This window comes from Stegodyphus dumicola, chromosome 9, assembly GCF_044657685.1.
Source record: "Stegodyphus dumicola isolate Sdum_Otavi_A_Nest chromosome 9, ASM4465768v1".
In the NCBI taxonomy this organism is placed as follows: domain Eukaryota; kingdom Metazoa; phylum Arthropoda; class Arachnida; order Araneae; family Eresidae; genus Stegodyphus; species Stegodyphus dumicola.
This window is the reverse complement of record NC_140776.1, coordinates 114,329,678-114,349,677: the sequence shown is the minus strand read 5'-3', so window position 1 is coordinate 114,349,677 and position 20,000 is coordinate 114,329,678. Positions and strand designations below refer to the sequence as shown.

General features: G+C 31.9%; 2 protein-coding genes across 4 annotated transcripts in view; one reads left to right on the top strand and one right to left on the bottom strand.

The window, feature by feature from the left end:
* LOC118184467 (serine/threonine-protein phosphatase 4 regulatory subunit 4-like) overlaps positions 1 to 16,043 on the top strand; it is a 197,575-nt gene extending 181,532 nt beyond the window's left edge. For both annotated transcript variants that reach the window (XM_035354141.2, XM_035354139.2), the window contains exon 26: positions 105 to 16,043. In XM_035354141.2, the coding sequence (XP_035210032.1) occupies positions 105 to 132 (28 nt within the window). In that variant the 3' untranslated portion in view covers positions 133 to 16,043. The remainder of the gene's footprint in view (positions 1 to 104) is intronic.
* Positions 16,044 to 19,439: 3,396 nt separating this feature from the next.
* The window catches only part of LOC146995459 (serine/arginine-rich splicing factor 3-like), a 28,801-nt gene continuing 28,240 nt past the window's right edge, over positions 19,440 to 20,000 (bottom strand). For both annotated transcript variants that reach the window (XM_085823949.1, XM_085823950.1), the window contains exon 3: positions 19,440 to 19,597. In XM_085823949.1, coding sequence (XP_085680075.1) covers positions 19,576 to 19,597 — 22 coding nt within the window. In that variant the 3' untranslated portion in view covers positions 19,440 to 19,575. The remainder of the gene's footprint in view (positions 19,598 to 20,000) is intronic.

The window sequence follows — 20,000 nt, the reverse complement described above, 5'->3', positions numbered from 1 at the left end:
TATATGAATGGTCACAAAAAATAGATTACAAACAGAAACTCATAAATTTGTATTTCATATCTTTTAAATTAAAATTTTTGTCAGGTTCTTTATTTGTTTTTCAGGAGGAGATCTACAATAAGTGAAAATTAAAAGAGAGAAAAATTAGAAATGTAAATATGTTTATTTTCTGTGCAAATATATATCTCAGGATTTCTAAAAAGGAACAGAGCGAGTTTCTACTGTTGGTTAAGAAGACTGAGGATAACAGCGTGCCAAAGATTGAGAATTTTATTTAATAAGTACTTCTTTTTATTTAATGACTTTTATATATGTTATCAGTTTCATTGCAGTAATCCCTCATCAATTATTCAGGCAAACAGTTGTATTTCCTGTGCTTAAAACTGATGGTTTTAAATGACAGTTAATTAAAACAAAGTGATGTTGATTGTGTAATACTATTTAATTTTTTTTTTTTTTTTTTTAAATACAATATTCTAGACATGATAAAAATGGTGAATGCTGCTTTTTGAATGCTGAGCAATATAAAGGCAGGGTTCATCAACAAAAAGAGCAGCACATCAAACCTTAGTTTTTTTTTTTTTTTTTAAAGGGCAAATTTCAACTTATTCTGTACAGTTATTCCATTAAAACCTTAGTTTAGAGAAGTTGTATTTTCATAGTAAATCATGCATCAGAAATAATGCATTAACATGAAATTTTATCTAAAAGCTATGAAATTTTAAAATTAGTGTATGACAATATAGATAAAAATTGCTTATAATTATTGGAAGTTACTGCTTGTGTGGAAAAGCATCTCAATCAAGCTCCCAGTGTGTTTTTCTACCTTGTACGATATAAAAGAAGTATTGAAATCGTTAAACATTTCAAATTTCAGATTCAACAGAAATACCCATTTTGACTATTTTTTGTGTGGTGTCTGTATATATGGATTGAGTTGTGCATCTCCTTTTTTATTGTAATCAGCAGTACCAGATATATAGGTAGTATATATGTTACTGTAAAAGCCCAAAGTCTGGTAAATCCTAGGTTTGACCAGTAAAACCTAGCTTTTACCAAAGTGGCTTGGTAAAAGTCTGAAGTATGCTTTAATATGATTCCATTTCAGCCAAAACCTAGGAGTTACCAACATATTCCGGTAAAAGCTCAAAACAAGAGATTTCTTATGATAGGATTTTTTATTAGTAGATATATTGTATACAGTGTATCCCCCAAAAAACGTTAAAACACACTTTAACTTTTTAACGGATAATATAAATTCTGAAAGTGATCAAAATATGGTATAAATTAAGATTATGTCGATGAAACAGTCTTACAAAATGTTACGAGAAATAAAAATTTTTAAAAATGTCATTTCATAAATAAGCTATGTGAAAAAGCTGAACTATTGCACAATGAATTCTCTTGATAATTACTAAAGAGATTTCAATAATTTTTAAAAATAATTTTGGAAATACTTAAAAAAACTAAATTGATAGCTCAGAAAAAAATAATAATTATGAAATCTTTAAAAATAAGAAAAATTTAGTAAGTTTTTCTTAATACATCTAATATTTCTCAATACATGTTACAACAAGGTTGACTGTTTTGGCATTTTGAATTACAAAGTAGACCAGCTGATTTGCACAAACACATAATAGTACACTTCTTTGAATGGTTGAATTTTCTGAGTCCTTTTGTCACCCAATTAAAGATAGTTTCTTACTATTTCACATACACTTATTTCTTCTGTACCAACTTCTTTGATGTTTAAAAAATTTTCTTTACAAAGGTAAACTGATTTCTTGTGTACAGTGATTTTAATTTAATAAACTTAGTACCAAAAACATAAAACTCTTCATCTGTAATAACGGCTATTCTGATTTTGGATCCATTTTCGATCTATCAACATCAGGTACTTTAAAATTTTATCCTAGATTAGGTTTCGTAAAATTTTTAATAGATGCAATGTTCATCTTCTTTGCCTGCTTCTCAAGTCCTTAGAAACACGCTCACATTTTAAACTTTGTAGATAATCACACCCATTGCATCAGAACATATATCTGGTTCCTTATTTTTTTCAATTTGAACTTCAGTATCTACTTTCATCCATGATTCTTTTTCACACATATTATTATTTTGCAATTCTAAATCAACTGTTGATTTTAGATTAGTGCCTTCATCTTCTGTATTAATCACGCATTCATGATTCATTTTTAAGATTTTTTCTAGGTCCTCTTCATTGGCCATGTTATTAATCAAATTACATGGATAAGCTGAGTTAGCAAGTCCCAGCTTCATATCACAAACAAACATAGCTTTGTAAGGTGAACACTTGATTCCCTTGTAATATACTTTGCTTTTAATTGCTTGAACAATTTTGATCCTTCCGACCAATTTTCTGTCTTGTTTCCATCGATGTTGCCAATGTTTTCTCAATGTCTTAGTTTGCCTGTTCGATAGAATCTTGCGATTGACTGTGTCTCAGCTTACTGTAAACTATTTTTATGTCGCTCCATATTTCACATAAACTGTTTGTGATTTGGTTGCAAACTTCCCTCCCATTGTCGGAATGGAGAATTCAAAAGTTGTGAAAATATCCAGGTGATATGTTACTTCATCAGCTCTTTTACTGTGCAGACTTTGGAGTAGGATGAATTTTGTAAAATGATCTTGATACAATAAAATAAATTTCATATCAAGACCAGGATTGGATTGCATATGTATTATAGAACTCATTTCGCACAACTGGTTTGATTACAATCCTCTTTTTCAATTTTTTGTTTTTTACTTTGTCCCATTTACTTTTATGACATGGCTCACATAGTCTCAAATACGTAACAAAAGATTCTACTATTACATTTTTGTACTTGCAGTTCAGTTTCTCAATCATGCAGGTTCTTCCACCATGGCAAGCTGCGATATAAGTGTTATGTATAACTTTGAAGATTGCATTAACTGTCACATAATACAGGATTTCTACTTTTTCTACAGATATTGGTGCTATAAGTTTGTCCTCTCCTCCAATATTTAGAATATCATAGCATTTCAACCTTCTGTAATGAACTGATTGTTTTTGCTTCACACATTTTGTTTCTTTCACATCATTTATTAAAAAATGTATTTCTCATTTGTTAAATGAAAGCTGTTATCGAGCTTATTTTTTGCAGATTCAGACAAAATGTCGTAAAATTTTTTTCCACATAGCATCACTCATTTCCTTTCAGCAAAATAAAAATCGCAAAATATGTTGAAATGGAAACAAACTGCTTCTATTTTAAATTGTAACCGTTTACACCTGTTTGAATTTGCTCAACGTTAGACTGCAGATGGCACAGATAGGAAGAAGTAGGAATAAAAAAAGTGTCTCAACAGAATTTGTGTGTGCAAGTGTATTCAGAGTTGATTTAAATCCCTCGTTTCAGGTTTTTACCAAAAGACGTTGGTAATTCATAGGTTTTACTGCAAAGGCTTGGTAAAAGTCCAAAATGGAATCATGTTAAAGCATACTTCAGGCTTTTACCAAGCCATTTTGGTAAAAGCTAGATTTTACCGGTAAAATCTAGGATTTACCAGACTTTGGGCTTTTACAGTAACATATACACTCCTGCTCGAAAAATAAATAACAAAGGCGAAACATGGAACAAAAACTATTTAATAGATATGCACAAAATTTATCCAAGAGATTGTTGATGCGGCATTACTAAACCACAAGCAAAGACATACAAAAACACATATATTATGACTATCACATCACAAAAGATTGAATGAGCCGGAAGAATGTGCAATGGAAACATCATGCTTATAACAGGTATGATACCCTCTATCTGAAATGCATATTTACCAACAGCGAGGCAAGATAGCAATAGTGTTGTTGACCGCTTGTTGTGGCAGTATAATGCCTATTCATGTACTAATGCATGTTGAAACTCGTAGAGGGTGCCTGGCAGTACATTGCGGCCTGCTATCTGTCATCCCAACATGTCCCACACATGCTCTATGACAGTGGTTCTCAACCTTTTGCCTAACGCGTAACATCTAAACAAAAATTGAAAAACCTTAGTACCACCACTACATTTTACAATGAATATTCTTCAATTTCTCAATAGAAATATTAACCCCTTAACTGCCGCAGGCGTACATATACACCTTGCTCAGCCGATACGTTAACTGCCATGGGCATATATATATACGCCCCTCCAAACTACTATCATTTGCTTTGCATTGCTACCCGTAAAATTATTTGCAAAGCTTTAGAATGCAACACCACTATGACTTTGACAAAGTATGTGAAGGAGGACACTATTTCAGAGAAGTGTGGGGAGAAACTGTAGTGTCTAAAGCGGTGAAAGTAATGACTGCGCAGTATTGGCTGGTGTTGTTTGAGTAAAACATTTTTTTTTTTTTAATTATTATTCTGTGTTCTCCGTTTTCGTTTTCTTTTTGTAGTAGGTTCCAGGAATAAAGAAAGATATAACGGATGTTTCAAACCCATTTATCTTTTTTGAATTATTTTTTGATGAACTGCTCGTGCTTCATATTGTTGCTGAAACTAACTGTTTTGTAGACGAGTATATGAACCAACATCTTGCAAACTAAAAATCAAGAACAAAATCGTGGCATTCAACCAGTTCAGAAGAAATATATGTTTTTTTAAGCATGCTTATTTCACAAGGTATAACACTGAAACCTGATATGAATAATGAATTGATCGAAACTCCATTTTAGGGATCATTTTTATTATAAAAACATCGTTTTTATGATACTTGCATCTTTGTATTATACTTTTACTCAAAACATTAAATTTTGCGCATTCATTTTTTTCTTTTATTCTTTATTTTGTGAAAGTAAACAGTTTTTAGAAAATAAAACTTGCATTTATTTTCCCCCTAATACATCGCATAACTACGCACGCCTGTGTGAAAAACTGTGGCACTGGGAAATGAATTTTGTACGTTTTCCGTGGCAGTTGAGGGGTTAAATATATATATATATATATATATATTGCCATTTGCATAACCTATAGTCTATCTGTATTAAATATGCACATATGAATAAAATTTAGATTAATTTGTAATACTTTAATTCTCAAATTACGTTTTCCGCGGCAGTTGAGGGGTTAAATATATATATATATATACATATTGCCATTTGCATAACCTATAGTCTATCTGTATTAAATATGCACATATGAAAAAAATTTAGATTAATTTGTAATACTTTAATTCTCAAATTACGTTTTCCGCGGCAGTTGAGGGGTTAAATATATATATATATATATATATTGCCATTTGCATAACCTATAGTCTATCTGTATTAAATATGCACACATGAAAACAAATTAGATTAATTTGTAATACTTTAATTCTCAAATTGAGTGTGATGTGTACCTGTTTAAGAGAGATCAATTTCTTTATGTCTAGTCTTATTAACTGTTTTAACTGTAAGTTAGGATCAACTCTTAATTTAAGTGTGTTATTTTTGAAATCTTGAGTTAGAGTTTGATCACAGGAAATTTTTATCAATTGTTCTTTTTCTTCACAAAATAAAATTTCAAGTGCATTTGAATAAAATGGATTTCTAACCCTATTTTCTTTTTTATAATCCTGGGGAAAATACATGTTGAAATTATTTATCAATCAAACACAATGATTTTTTAATGTCAGATGCTAATTCTTTTATTTTCAAATTATTCTCCGTTAAATAGCTTAAAATATTATCCAAATCTTTGATTATTACCTCGAGTTTTTTTATAATTGAATTTGTCTCTAATAATAAACAAATTAACACTTGTCCTTGTATCCTAAATTTAATTCATTTAAGTTTCCAAAAATATCACCTAAATATGCTACATACTCAAACCATGATTTAGTAAATAAACATTTTTGCAATTAAAAATTTTGAATAGTTGTGGAAAATTTTAATTTCTGATCAAAGTTCAAAAAGAGGATTTAAAACTTTGTCTCTGGATAACCTCCTTACTTCGAATGTAACAAAAAGGGTTTCACGTTCACTGCCCATCTCTTGGCATAAAATCGTAAATATTCTTAAATTTAAACCTTGGCTTTTAATAAAATTAACAACTTTCACAGCTTGATTTAAAATGATTTTCAGGTTTTCGTGAGTTTGTTTTGGCTTTAAAAGCTTCACAATGAATGAAGTAATGAGTAAATTTAGTTTTACGTGCTGCTTCCTTTATTCGAGAAATAACAACGGAATGTTTTCCTGTTAAAGCCCGAGTTCCATCACTGCATACAGCAATGCACTTATTCCAAGGAATATCGTTCTCAGACATAAATTTGTCAATTAATTTGAAAATTTCATTTGCACTTGCTGTATTGTGAAGAGATTTATAAAATAAATAAATACTCTTTGGCAATTCATTTATCTTCTTCAAAACGTATGTAAACTAATAATTGAACAAAGTTTGTTATATGTAAGTACTTTCATCTAATTGTAATGTGAGACACTCGCTGTGTTTTATTCTTCGAATAAGTGTCTCTTTTATGGAATTTGAAACATGTATTTCTTGAATTTGTCAACTTACTCGGTCATTTATTTGATAACAAAATATTATTAAGTTCATTCGCCACCTTTTTTGCAAATAATGCTAAAACGATATCGTTAGCTGCTGGTAATATAAGGTTTTCTCTAATAGTATGAGCCTGCTAAGTCATGACAATTCTTAGACTTACTAGGTAACTAGCTTCCAAAGCTTTTTCACTTGAGATAACAAAATCTTCCATTATTTGTTTACTATTTTTTAACTCTGATAATTTACTTGTTTTATATTTTGATTGGATAAAAAAATCACCACAAACAACACACTGAGGTTGTGGGTCCATTTAATCTCCATTCCAAGTATTCCCAAACGATTCCAAGTATCTTTCATTATATTTTCTATAATGATTTTTTTTTTTTTTTTTTTCTTTTCTGTATTCTTTAAGTGCTAGTGTAGTGTCCTGGATCCATCATCTATCATCACTTTCCTGCTTAGTCAGTCCTAGCCATTCTTCCATTTTGAAAAATTTAGAAACTTGGCAGTGTGGCCAAGTTTTATTATTTTTTTTACGAATATTTAAATGCACACTGTATTACGAGTTCTTCAAAAACAAATGACGGTACTTTTGAATCACGTAGAAGAATAAGGAATAGAAAGCAACAAGAAGACAAAATACCTGTTGTTAAGATACAGCAAATTGACCTAAAAGAATGATTCCAATTGAAAGCATGAGCCCGGAAATGGCAGCGATATAAAATGTAGACGTGCTAATAAATCGATCAACTCTAAAAATGAGATACTATTATCTTTTTTTAGGAATAAAATACAACATCCATTTGTATTACTCCTTTTAAAAACATCCTTTATGACGAATTTTGTTATGTTTATGGCTAAAAGAATATTTGTGAAATTAAAAACGTATTATTTTGCTAAAGTCTATGAGCGGCTATTGACCTTGATCAAAGCTCATATTGCATAAATTTACAAATGTTAGAGAAAAATGGATGTTAGGATATTTTAATTTAATAGTTAAAAATACTTTGTTTCTTTGCACATCGCCTATTTTTCTCTTGCAAACTACTAGTGGTATGTGTACCAACGGTTGAGAATCGCTGCTCTGTGAGATTCAGGCCCGATGATCTAGCCACGACAGACATGGAATAGTTTCACTAACTCCGCACTTTCAGATATCTCTGCACCACTCGAGCTCAATGGCCAAGTTGGCAATACTACCATTGATCACTTGTAGCAATAGCACCCATTCCAGTAGTAATGCACGCCAGCAATCATGAAAGGTGCCTGCGGAACACTGTAATCTGCTATCCATCATCCCAACATGTCCCATACATGCTCTGTGGAATTTCAGGTCCAATGATTTAGCAGTCAGCAGTTGTGGAATGGTTTCACTCTCCAGATAACTCTGCACTGTTCAAGCTGTATGTGGGTGGGCATTAGTGTTCATAAATATTGCGTCAGTACCCACTGCAGCGATAAAAGGACACACGAGAGGGTGTAAAATTTCATCGCGATATCGGACACCTGTGGTGTACCACCAAGAATCACATAGAGGTTCATGTGGCTCTTTGTTGTTATCCTAGCCCATACAAGTAACCCTTCTCTCTGTAATGGTCTCCTGCAATGATGTTTTGTGTCTGATAGCATTTCCCTGTCTCTCACCATATCATTGCCCTTCGGGAACTGTTCCGGATGATGAACCGAAACTCTTCCATAAAGAGTGCATGGCCCTACTGCTCTGCTGTTCAACTGCAATGTTCACGGGTCCAATTCAACCGCACTCTGACGTGTGATGCGGACAAAGGAACATAAACCACAGGTTGCCAAGTGTTCAGTCCACTTTCATGCAGTCAATATGGCATTTGGTGGGATATGAGCTATCCTGCATCAACAAAGATGTGATGCCAGCTGTTGGACTGTATGTCATCTTGCACGTAGGAACAGAAAGCAATAGTCTGCTGTTGTAATCCTCCGGGAGTTTTATCAACTTCGTAACAATTCCACAGCCTATTGATGAAACTACGAAGCACATTCAGTTCTCTCACAATGGCAGATTCTCTTGCATCAGCTTGGAACATCCCAACAGCCCTCCAACATGCAAATGGCATCTTCAGCTCATGCTTTTTGCTTTGGTCATTTTGGATTACATGAAATTATTGCTGCTTGCAAACTGAAGCATAGATCCCAGATGCCCCTTTTTAAAGTGCTGTGGTGTGACTGCAGGAATGCATTTTATGTTAATTCTGGTTGCCTTATTTGCATTCGGCAATGCAATTTCTACTTTGTACGTAAATCATATGTTTTACATTCGTACTTTTTCCTTTAGCTTTTACTTATTTCTTACTTTAGCATTTAGCACCCATCCCCTTTCACATCTTAAACATAAGCCTTTATATTCATAATGGTTGATTAGAGCCATATACTTCCAATATAATGTAGAAGTGTTTTAAATAACGAAAATATTCATATTTCGGAAATTTCAAATTAAACAACAAAAAAAAAAATTTGGTCCAATAACAAAATCTAACTTTTAATGCAGTCTCCCGGTTCCTATACTTAATTGAAAAAGTTTTATACTCATTATGAAGAAATAAAAACTCAAAATGTTTGACTACCGTATAATAAAAATTGACTAAAATATTTATTTTTAAAATTTGCAGTTTTTCATGTCATTTTCAGTTTGTCTTCAGGGATTGTTCAATTTAGAATAATTTGAAAAAATAAATGAAGTGCAGCAAAAAGTGCACAATTTAATAGAATTACAAGGAAGTCATTTGGTGTCCACATCAGATTTTTGTTACTTAAGTAAAATTGTGCAACCTTATTTTGTTAACCCTTCACACCCAACTATAATTTGCAAAATAGTGAATTCTGAATTGTAGATTATATAACGATTATTAGAGCACATTTTAAAAAGTGAACAGGTAGTTCTCTATCATGACATTCATCTGTTTTGCCACACAAATTTTTGTTAAAAACATTCAGGTATGTTTTCTTCCATTAAGATAAAGTGAGAATGATTAAGATATTCTATATATTGTTGCGTGCGTACGGGTCGTAATAAATTGAATGCACAAGTCCTATGAAAAATGAATAAAAATTTATTATTATCACAACAGATAAAAAAAATGCTTATATTTCCTCATATATTGCAATATCTCACAGTAGTTATACTTTATAGTACTAAAATGTTCAAGAGAACTTAATTCAAAACAGAGAAAACTAATCCGTTTTCCGAATTCACTACAGCAAACAACAACGATTTTCTAAACGACTGAACTGAGATGTTATGATCCAGCTTTTTATAAGCTTTTTAAATGTGCACGAGAATATTCTGGCATTTTCTCGATTTTTCCCGAAAAGCAAAAGCATAAAATTATGAGATATTTACGGTACAAAGACCGAAATTCGGACATCCATTATCCAGAATGATCTAAAATCCAGGCCTCAAAACCACCGTTTTTCTCGTAGGCTTTAGGCATGCGCATTTGATTCCCTCCTCTATGCATAATAAAACATCTGAAGAGTCCCGATTCTTAATTTCACTTTGACAGTAAATAAAATATCTTGTTATTGAAGAAACAATCGTTTTAGCATAAATTTGTACGATCAGTAATTTGGCTCCGTTGCTGCATATCTGTTTGGCACACATCTCAAATCGAAACATTCCACATAGATACATCGTTGATATGACGTCAACCTGGTGAAGCATTATTTATTATACTTTCCTTTCATCACCGCATGTTTATCAACACATGATAACTTGAGTAATGACTCATGTAGTGATGCCTAAACAATTTTTTTATGTTAGTAATTGAATAATAAAGAGGAGTATGGTAACCTTTTATGTTGACATTAAGCTTGGCGATGATTACAGATTTAAGTTAAATGCGCTGAAAAATGTTGACAACGAAAAAACTAACAAAAATTTCTTTCCATATGCTAAAAATAGATTTTGTTGATGATACTCATAGACCCAAAGATTACATTTAGGACTATTTGAATTAAGAATAACTGATTTGTTTATTCACATAGACCCAGAACCAGCACCAGGGCTCGTATTGCTGCACCAGGTTGAGAATTTAGAACCCACAGTGACTGCACCAAATGGGAAGATATCCAGCGCCGGCCTTCAATAAGGCTCTATTGTATGTGGGAATTTATTTATTCAGAACTCTGATAAGCCTTAAGAATGTGCAAGAAATAGGCATAAGTATAATAAATACCAACTAAACTAATACAATTCAGGCTTAATTGTCTCGTGTGCAATAGAAGCAAGATAAAATTTAACAAAACAACTTGTCATTAGTCACCAAGCTCATGATGCATGGCCAATGTATAGTGAACGATAACTAAATTTGATGATGATAGTCACGAATTTTAAAGGTTTTCAGATAACGCAAAACAAAGGTGAAATTTTCAAGGTGAAACGGATTTTGTAAAGAAATGTGGAGAAGCGGTAATAAATGAATATGATATAAACGAAATTTTTCATTGTGATGACAATGCTTCTCAATCATCAATGAATGACAAAATCCTGTTGTTCTAGATCCAGAAAATACCACTACCAATAGTGAAGAAAGTGACAGAGAAGTTACTGAAAACGAAAAAATTTCAATTGATGAGTTAGCCGAATTCTTGACACAGCAGTTACAGGACATCAACAATGTAACTGAACAAGAGATTATGTCTGTTTAAAGAGAAAGTATTAGCGCAAAAAACAAAACATTTTACATCAAAAGAAATGTTTAATAAGGTAAACAAATAAATATTAAGCCCCCTTTTTGTAAATTTTGAAACCCTTTAGATTATAAATACTTCATTATTTCATAAATCACGATTTCATACTTTTAATTTTATAATTTCTTTGTGCCATCTTACTAGATTTAAACTGATGATCTAATATCAGAACACATCCGGGACGAGTCCGGATTTCAGACTTTGTACTGATTTATTAAATGCGCATGCTCTTGTATTTTTAATTTTTCTGGCGTAGCTTTCTCTTCAAATTAGTCTCATGCTGCATTGCACAGTAATATAAAACAATTTTAATTAATTCTATTTAAAAATAGCTAGTTCAATACAAAAAAAAATAACACTAGCCCCTTTCCAAGAACTGCCTGTCCCGGGCAGTACAATCCCTGGACAGGCATCAATGCAGTAATAAGCATTACATTACAATAACAAACAACATAAACAATAATTACAATAGTAGTTTAAAACAATTCGAATACTAAATACAAATCGAATCAAATACACATTTAGAAACAAAAACGGACCATGTTTTTACACTACATACTATCGCTATGCTAAGTGGCGATAGTATATAGTATTATAACCAGTCATAATGAACAACTTTATGTTTAGAGTTCGATGACTTATGCATCTGAATCATGACGTCGTTCTGTCTGTTTAGGACTATCTCAAGGTGACTGTAATTTAGGAATGAGTCCTTTCCGTCGAATCAGGTTCTATAACCACATCTTGTCTCCTTTGTTGAATCGAAGTCCAGCAGCTCTCGTCTCGTATCGGGTCTTCACCTTTTCCATCGTCAAGTTGACTCGCTCTCATGCAAAGTTGTGCATCACTTCAAACTGGACCTGGAGGTCTTGAATTGTCTTCCCTAGGCAATGAAGGTGCAACCGGAGGGCGACCAAACAGGAGATCACAACTGACGAGCATCCCAGATGAAGAATAGTCGATAGTCTCGAGTTTCTCTTCAACCCTAGCATGATTTTGGCAGCTTTCTAAACAGGAGTCAGTGTTTCCAGGTGAGGATCCCTTCTCATGATGGACGGTTATATCCTCTGATACTGAAAGCAATCTGTTGTTTTTGAAGTCCAAGGAAAAATTGTATTTCCTTAAAAAGTCCAATCCGAGTATGTAGGGATCTGTAATTTGTGCCACTTATGCCATGTGATAGTAGGCGGCACCTCCAAATTTGATGTTAACATTTAACTTACCATCTGTGGCGATTTTATCATGAGACGCAGTCTGGAAGGTAACACAGGATGGTGTCCAAATGAGTTTTTTCTTTAGCTCAATGATCATATTGCAAGGAATTCCACCGATATGCCCATTGATGAAGAGTCCATTAGTGTTTCCGCTCACTGCAGAAACCTTGAGTGCTTTAAAATGGGGTTTTTCACTATCATTCAAACTCCACTCTGAGATATGATCGTTAATTTGTTTCCTGCGTCGTTGCTGGACTTATTTTTCGTACCCTAGGGTGTTCTGCAATTCGGTCGTGCATGGCCTTCAGCTCCACAGTTCCAGCACTTTGATTTCTTGTTACTCCTTTTATGTCCCATGGCATTTAATTGTCTGTTTATATCATTTGTCTTATTTTCCATGCTCTGGAGTGTTTCGCAGCTCCTTCATAATGTGGCCTTCGACACAAACTTTAGAATTGGTTTCTTTTTACTCCTGTTCCGTCTCAAGACCATCTTGTCAAATCATCCGTTTTATTTTCTGTGCCCTGGGTTGTTCTGCAATGCTGTCGTATGTGTCCTTCAGTACCACATTTCCAACAATTTAGAGCCAGTTTGTTCTCACTCCTACTCTGAAACAAAGCATTGACTTGTCTGGATTATCTAAACGAGCCGTCAATTGATCCACTGGCTCGTGGGCTCGCACAGCTCTGACTAGGTAGCGATCTCTACGAGTTGCTTGCTGGGCTGCTTCATATTTTTCACAGGTTACAACAAAAGAGCTTTATGTATTTCAGAATCCCGAATGCTATCGATGAGGTACTGCAGCGACAGGATATCCCTTTTTTCTGTCAGGCACTCCGAAAAGGTCAAATCAGACAGCCTTTCAACATATGTGCCAAGTTCCTGGACTTCTGTTGGGGGGATTTTAGTTGAAGCCTTCTGTAATCTTTCAAACATTTCTCCCCTAAACGCCAGACAAAGCTTCAAAATCTAGCCTTTGGTTTTATGGGAGAGTTTGAAGAATATCTGCTGTGTTTGCTCTCAGTGAAGTGGTGCAGTGACAGGCCTTATCCTGGGAATCCCATCTGTTCACTTCCGCCACTATTAAAAATTGAGTCTTATACACTTGCCAGGAGGTCTTTCCATCATATGTTGATAGCTTCAGAAAAGGACGAGCAGGCATGGGTAGAAATTTAAAACCATCCGGATTGCTCCCAGCCATCGCTACGAATTTCTTTAAATTATCAACTTCTTTGGCGACTGCAGAAACCCTGTCATCAATATGTTGTTCCATGGCAGGAATTCTCTTTGATTTGTTCTTTTACAGAAGAAAGTCTTTCTTCTATTTCTTCTTTTACCAAACAAACTTTCTTTTTAATGTGTCCAACATTATTTTCAACTGCGTCAATTCTTTCTGCCTTCCATAACCTTGAACCTGTTTTCTATTACACACGTAATTTTCTCTTTTCATTTCCTCTTGACCTGCTTCAATCTTTTCTTGAACAGCCTTCATTTCTTTTTAATGAATTCTTCCATCTTTTCCTGACTACCCTTCATCTCTTCTTTGACATAATCTTTCATGTCTTCTTTAAATTATGCTTGGCCAGCTTCCATCTTTTCTTGGAATGCAACAAAAGCAGTGATGAGCTGCCTCAATTGTTCTTTCATCACTTTAGTTATTAGCATTTAAATCCCACTTCTGACACCAAAAAGTGTTGCATGTGTACGGGTTCGGAATAAATTGAATGCACAAGTCCGATGAAAAGTGAATAAAAATGTATTATTATCACAACAAATAAAACAAAATGCTTAAATTTCCTCAGATATTCATACAATATTGCAATATCTCATAGTCGTTATATTTTTATACTACTAAGGCTGCTATCACACGTCGGTTTGTTTGGAAAGAACAACTGTTTGGAACAATTTTTCTTTGTCACAACAGCCAATCACCACAAATCGCTTTGGGGTTAACACAGCAAAAACTGGTTCTCCATTACAAACCAGCTAACAGAATTCGGCGCTGATAGCCGATTCGTTGAAAACGAAAAACTTGCAACTTTTTTCGAAAGGAAGGAAAAAGTCGCACGTCTTTCTTTCAATAGTAAACCAGGCAGAAAAATTGTCCGAAACAGTTGTTCGTGTGAAACAAATGCCGTGTGATATGGGCCTTAAACATTCATAAGAACTTAATTCAAAACAGAGAAAACTAACCCGATTTCACCGCAAATTCGCTACAGTAAACAGCAGTTTTCTAAACAACTGAACTGAGGTGTTTTGATCCCACTTTTTATAAGCTCTTTAAATGTGCACGAAAATATTCTGGTATTTTCTCGATTTTTCCCCAAAAGTGTACAATTACGAGATATCTATTTATTAAATGTGCATGCTTCTTTATTTTTAATTTTTCCAGCGTAGCTTTCTTTTCAAATAAGTCTCGTACTGCATTGCACGGCAATATAAAACAATTTTAATTAATTCTATTTAAAAATAGTTAATACCAAAACCTTAACTATATAATCAAAATATTTATAACGCATGACAGCAAAAACTGAGGACAGAGACTACAAAACTGTGTATCACTCCATATTTTTTTCTTAACTAACTGTCTCTGACTGATAAACATGAAGGACATGACCAAGTTATGTCTATAATTTGATTGCTCATTCTTGTCAAAATTTGTGAAATTTAATTGTTGCATTACATTTCTGTTATGCACCCGGTGTAATATATACATAGCAACCATTCCTAACTGGATAAAATGCGTCAATAAATAGGGATTACTGCATTTTCAGTTACTATATATGTGTACAATAAAAGTTTTATAAATAATGTAAATTTTTTAAAGAGAGAAGTAATTTACATTTAAACAATGTTATGTACTTAGTCCCCCCCCCTCTAAATGGATATTTTTATAGTAATTTATAGAAGCCTGAACTTTCAGTTCTGTATATAACAATGCATATATAATGTTGAATGTAAAATGAATTGTAGTAGTTGTTTTAAGACTATTTTAATTTGTTATGCCTTTATGGAAGTAATTTATAAGTTATGTTTGTACTTAAGTGCTTTTACGTAACACAGGTAACTTGATTCTGTATAAATATACAGAAAAGGAGTACGTATTTTGAAATTCGTAATTAGTCAAAACTGAACTGCAGACTGATATCAGTCATGCAATTTAAGGAATACCATACCTGTTTTCGATCGAATGGCATAATTTTTCTGTCAAAGCAATACAAAAAAAGAGTTTGAAGTTTTACTTGCTTTTTATTAAATGAAATTTATATTGTGAATTTTGGATAATGAAATTATATACAACTGAAAGCTATTTCAGTAATTTGTGTCACATGAAAAAATGTACTCCAGCACAGAAAAAGTAATCAAGAGTTTTAGCTATAAAGAATATTTTATTTCTTATTATTCTTATGGGTAGCATATGTCTTTATAGTGCTAAAATAATGTGCTTTATACAGGGTGTTTGATTCATTAAAAAAAAACTTATTGTAGAAACAGTATATATAAATATTTATGATACCTGGAACAACAACTGAAATTGTAGAATAACTGGACAGTGTAATAACCACTGAAAATAAAATATGCACAAAACTGTGTACTCTTAAACTTCCAGTTTTAAATTAAGCACCCTGCATATTTAATTATATTTGTTGTAGAAAATTGATCACATACAATTGGATGTTAAAAAAACTCGAGGATTATTTTGTTGCATTGATAATTGCTGTTACTTTTTTGCAGCTTGGTTCAGCAATTAACTGAATGCTACTAAAACTACTGAAATAGATATTTGTTTGTTAAATTACACATAACTACTTGGCTGAAAGAAGCTGAGCATTAATTCCTTAGTTCAGTTTGCTGTCGCTGAATGAAAGTAATCATCCTCCCTATGCAAACACTTCTGAAAATGCATATATTTCTGCAAAACCAGTCATTGAAATCTGATTTTAAAATACTATTAAATACTCATTATTTAAATATATTCAAATTCAGTTAAAAACAATATACATTTAGTTTACAGACTAATGAAAAAAATGCATTGTTTTATACTGTATTTATTAGAAATTCATTCACTTGAATATAAATAGATCCTACAGATCATTTCTTATTAGTTAACCTTCTGTGCATATATATCCGTTTTAGTACTTGAGGATGCAACCACCTTGGTGCAATTTGGCCATTTTTTTATCTATAAAAGTAAAAATTACTTATCGTGTACTAACTGTCAATTTTTTGCTTTCCTTTTAAAAGGTTTCCAAAACCCTCTGTGTACATATATCTTTTTTAGTACTTACATATTAATGCAACCACCTTGATGTAATTTGGTCTCTCAAAAAAAAAATGGAAAAGTAAAAAAAAGTCACTTATTGTGTACTAGCTGTCGATTTTTGCTTTCCTTTTAAAATGCTTCCAAACTATTGTTATTTTTCAAGTTGGCATACATCATCAACATATAAAAATTCAAAACACAAATATCAGTTATTAAATAAAAATTGCTTACACTTTTCTTAAAATTCTTAAATTTTTTGTGCTGTTCTTCACATGTAAACAGTATTTGTTTACACTTAAAAATCAGAGAATTCCCCACTACACACTGGCCATCTACCAAACAATTTGATCGTTATTCCTTTTACTAGTTTCAGGAAAATACAGTATTCCTAAAAATTGTTATAATTTCTTTCATTGTCCGCACATTACATAAGCACATATTTTTTAAATTGATTTTAAGGAAAAAAATATGATGATTTCTCTACAGAAACTTTTGGAATACAACAAAAAGAACATCTACAAAAATCGTGATGTTGCTTGACTGAAAGATTGTTATGAACATGCCAGAGTTTCGTACATTTTGAAAAACTGGCAACACTTCAAGTAAAGTGGTTTCAATATTGCACCTTTTTTTTTTTTTTTTTTTTTTGTCTCCATTATAAGAAATTGTCAAATTATTTTTTTTAAATATGGAATATAGTGCATTATATGTTGAAAGGGTCCAGGTTATTTATGGAATTATTATTAGGAAAGTTAAAGCTGATCTTGTGTTGTTCGATCATATCTAATTATCCAACCTAGGAATGAGATAAATTTAAATTTTTTTTAAAGTTAACATTAAGTACACAGTCCAAGATTCAGAATTGTCGGAACTTTGACAATTTCAGACTTCAGATAGAAAACTGCAGAGAATGTAATTAGCCTTTTAATTTTAGATAATTATATGCATAATTCTACTAATTAGCTTTTTTATTTAGAATACAAGTGATTTATTTACATAGTCCATTTCATAACTGCAAAATTACACATATCAGTCACTTAACCACTTTTTTTATACTTTATACAACATTCAGCATAATTTTCATTGTTCAGGAAAAAATGCTTTTTTCTTTAGTGTAATTAATGAAATTTTTTTCTTTAGTGTTTTTCATATTTTTAAGAACCTCATCGTGCAGTTATGCACCTCCCAGTGATTAAAAGAAATATACAGTAGATTTTTAAAAAATCAATGTAAGAGCTGTAATACAGTACAAAGTCCGTAATCCGGACTCGTCGGGACTTCAGCCATTCCGGATTATAGATCATCAATTTAAATCTGGTTAAGATGGCATGCAGAAATTATACAATTAAAAATATGAAATCATAATTTATGAAATAAAGAATTGCGATCTAAAGGGTATCAAAATTTACAAAAAAGTTTAATATTTATTTACTTTATTAAACATTTCTTTCAATGCACGTTGTTTAAGATGCTTCCCCAAAAAATCAGAAAGTTCCTCTTTCTTGTGTCATAGATAGACTTCCAATGCCATACTTCTCGCATAATTTTTAGACGGATAGGCCTTTATTCATTTTTTGCAGTAATTCCACTTTTTGTTTAATGGACATCGAAACATGCTTTCGCTTTGTAGATCCTTTGCCAGCACCAAAATTGGAAACTTTGTGACATAATCGAAAGTTCAAGCTTAATTTTTATAAAATTGTTCTAACAGTCTGCAAAAAATAATAAGCTGGATCCAATTAGAAGATTAAGGAACAGCACAATCTGCAACGTTAACTGAAAAGCCTAGCTTATACCGTCTGTTATACATTAACGCATTATGCATTTACACATGCGCATAAAGTTTGTAGCTTTGTGGTCCAGATTATGGACGTCCAGACTTTGTACTGTAACTATATCAAATGTGTATAAATAAATTGCTTCTTTGCTTCAGAACTTCATTCAGATATATTTTATATACAGCTTAATTAAATTTTGCTATGCTTGAGAATGAAATCTTACTTTCAAGTGAAAATTACATTTAGTCTTTTTAGATCAAGCATCCTTTCAAATATAATGAGTATTTTTCATGTTCATAAAGCATGCCCTTTTTATATAATTGAAAGTACATTAAGATTTAATTAGATGACAATAATATGCGAACATTTAAGAAATTTTCTAATTGTATATCTTATAAAAATTAATCTTTTTGTACTTTTACAAATGATACTTTCAGAGAGATAAATTTCTCACTTCTGCTTCAAATGATGAAAAATTTTCCTGGAATTTTTATTTTAAGGGGGGAAAATTATAGTGCAATTCTTTTTCAAATGTTTTTATGTACAATAAAGTTTTTTCCCCCCCTATTTTTTGTAGTGTTTTTTTAGTATAAGTACTCGCATTAAATAATAATATAATGAATTTCTGAGAAAGATTTTCCAGATTGTTACTTTGAATACAGTAAAAATATAAAATTCCAAACCAACTAAAAATAAATCATCTCGTTTCTGAAATTCAAATTACAAAGATTACCAGTTAATAAATATGCACTATGATTGAAATAAATGCTCTAGTAGCATTTTTTTTTTTTTTTTTTTTTTTTTTTTTAATTAAGAAGTGAAATGTGTAGATTTTTTTGGTGATTATTGCAGCTGCTTACTAATTACGTTATCTGAAGTTGTATCAATTTTAAAATACAGGGAATAGGGCAATGATCGTAAGATGCAATTAAAAAAACAGGCCAGGCTGGATTTTCAGAAAATTTTATTGTTTATCATATTTCACAATAAGATCCACAGATGCAGATAATATGTGAAATGTTCCTTGGATGATCCAATTTTCTTCATTTAGATTTGAAGGTACAGGTAGTAGCTGCTTCAAGATTAATTCCAGTTATTTCCTCCACTACAGAAATAACATAATTTTAATCGGTTGCCACCATGGTAAACAAAGAAAAACATTAAAACTCATAGCAAAACATTAAATCTATAACACACACACATATAGAGAGAGAGAATAATCTAAAATTCATTGAATTCAAAAACAAGTTTTTCTAATACTTTCGCAATAGCTGCAAAGTAAGATAATAATTTATTTACGAAAGTAATATTGATTATATTATCTCCTAATATAAATTTAGTAGAATGTATCAAAAAAGAGGTAACCCATATGAAGGAAGTTTAATTCTGAAAATTGTGTGTTAAAGGAACTTGAATGTAAATCATGAAAAAAAAAAAAACTTTTTAAGGAGACTTTATTTTTCATGAATAACAAAATTTCAAACTTTGAAAAAGAAAGTAAAAAAACA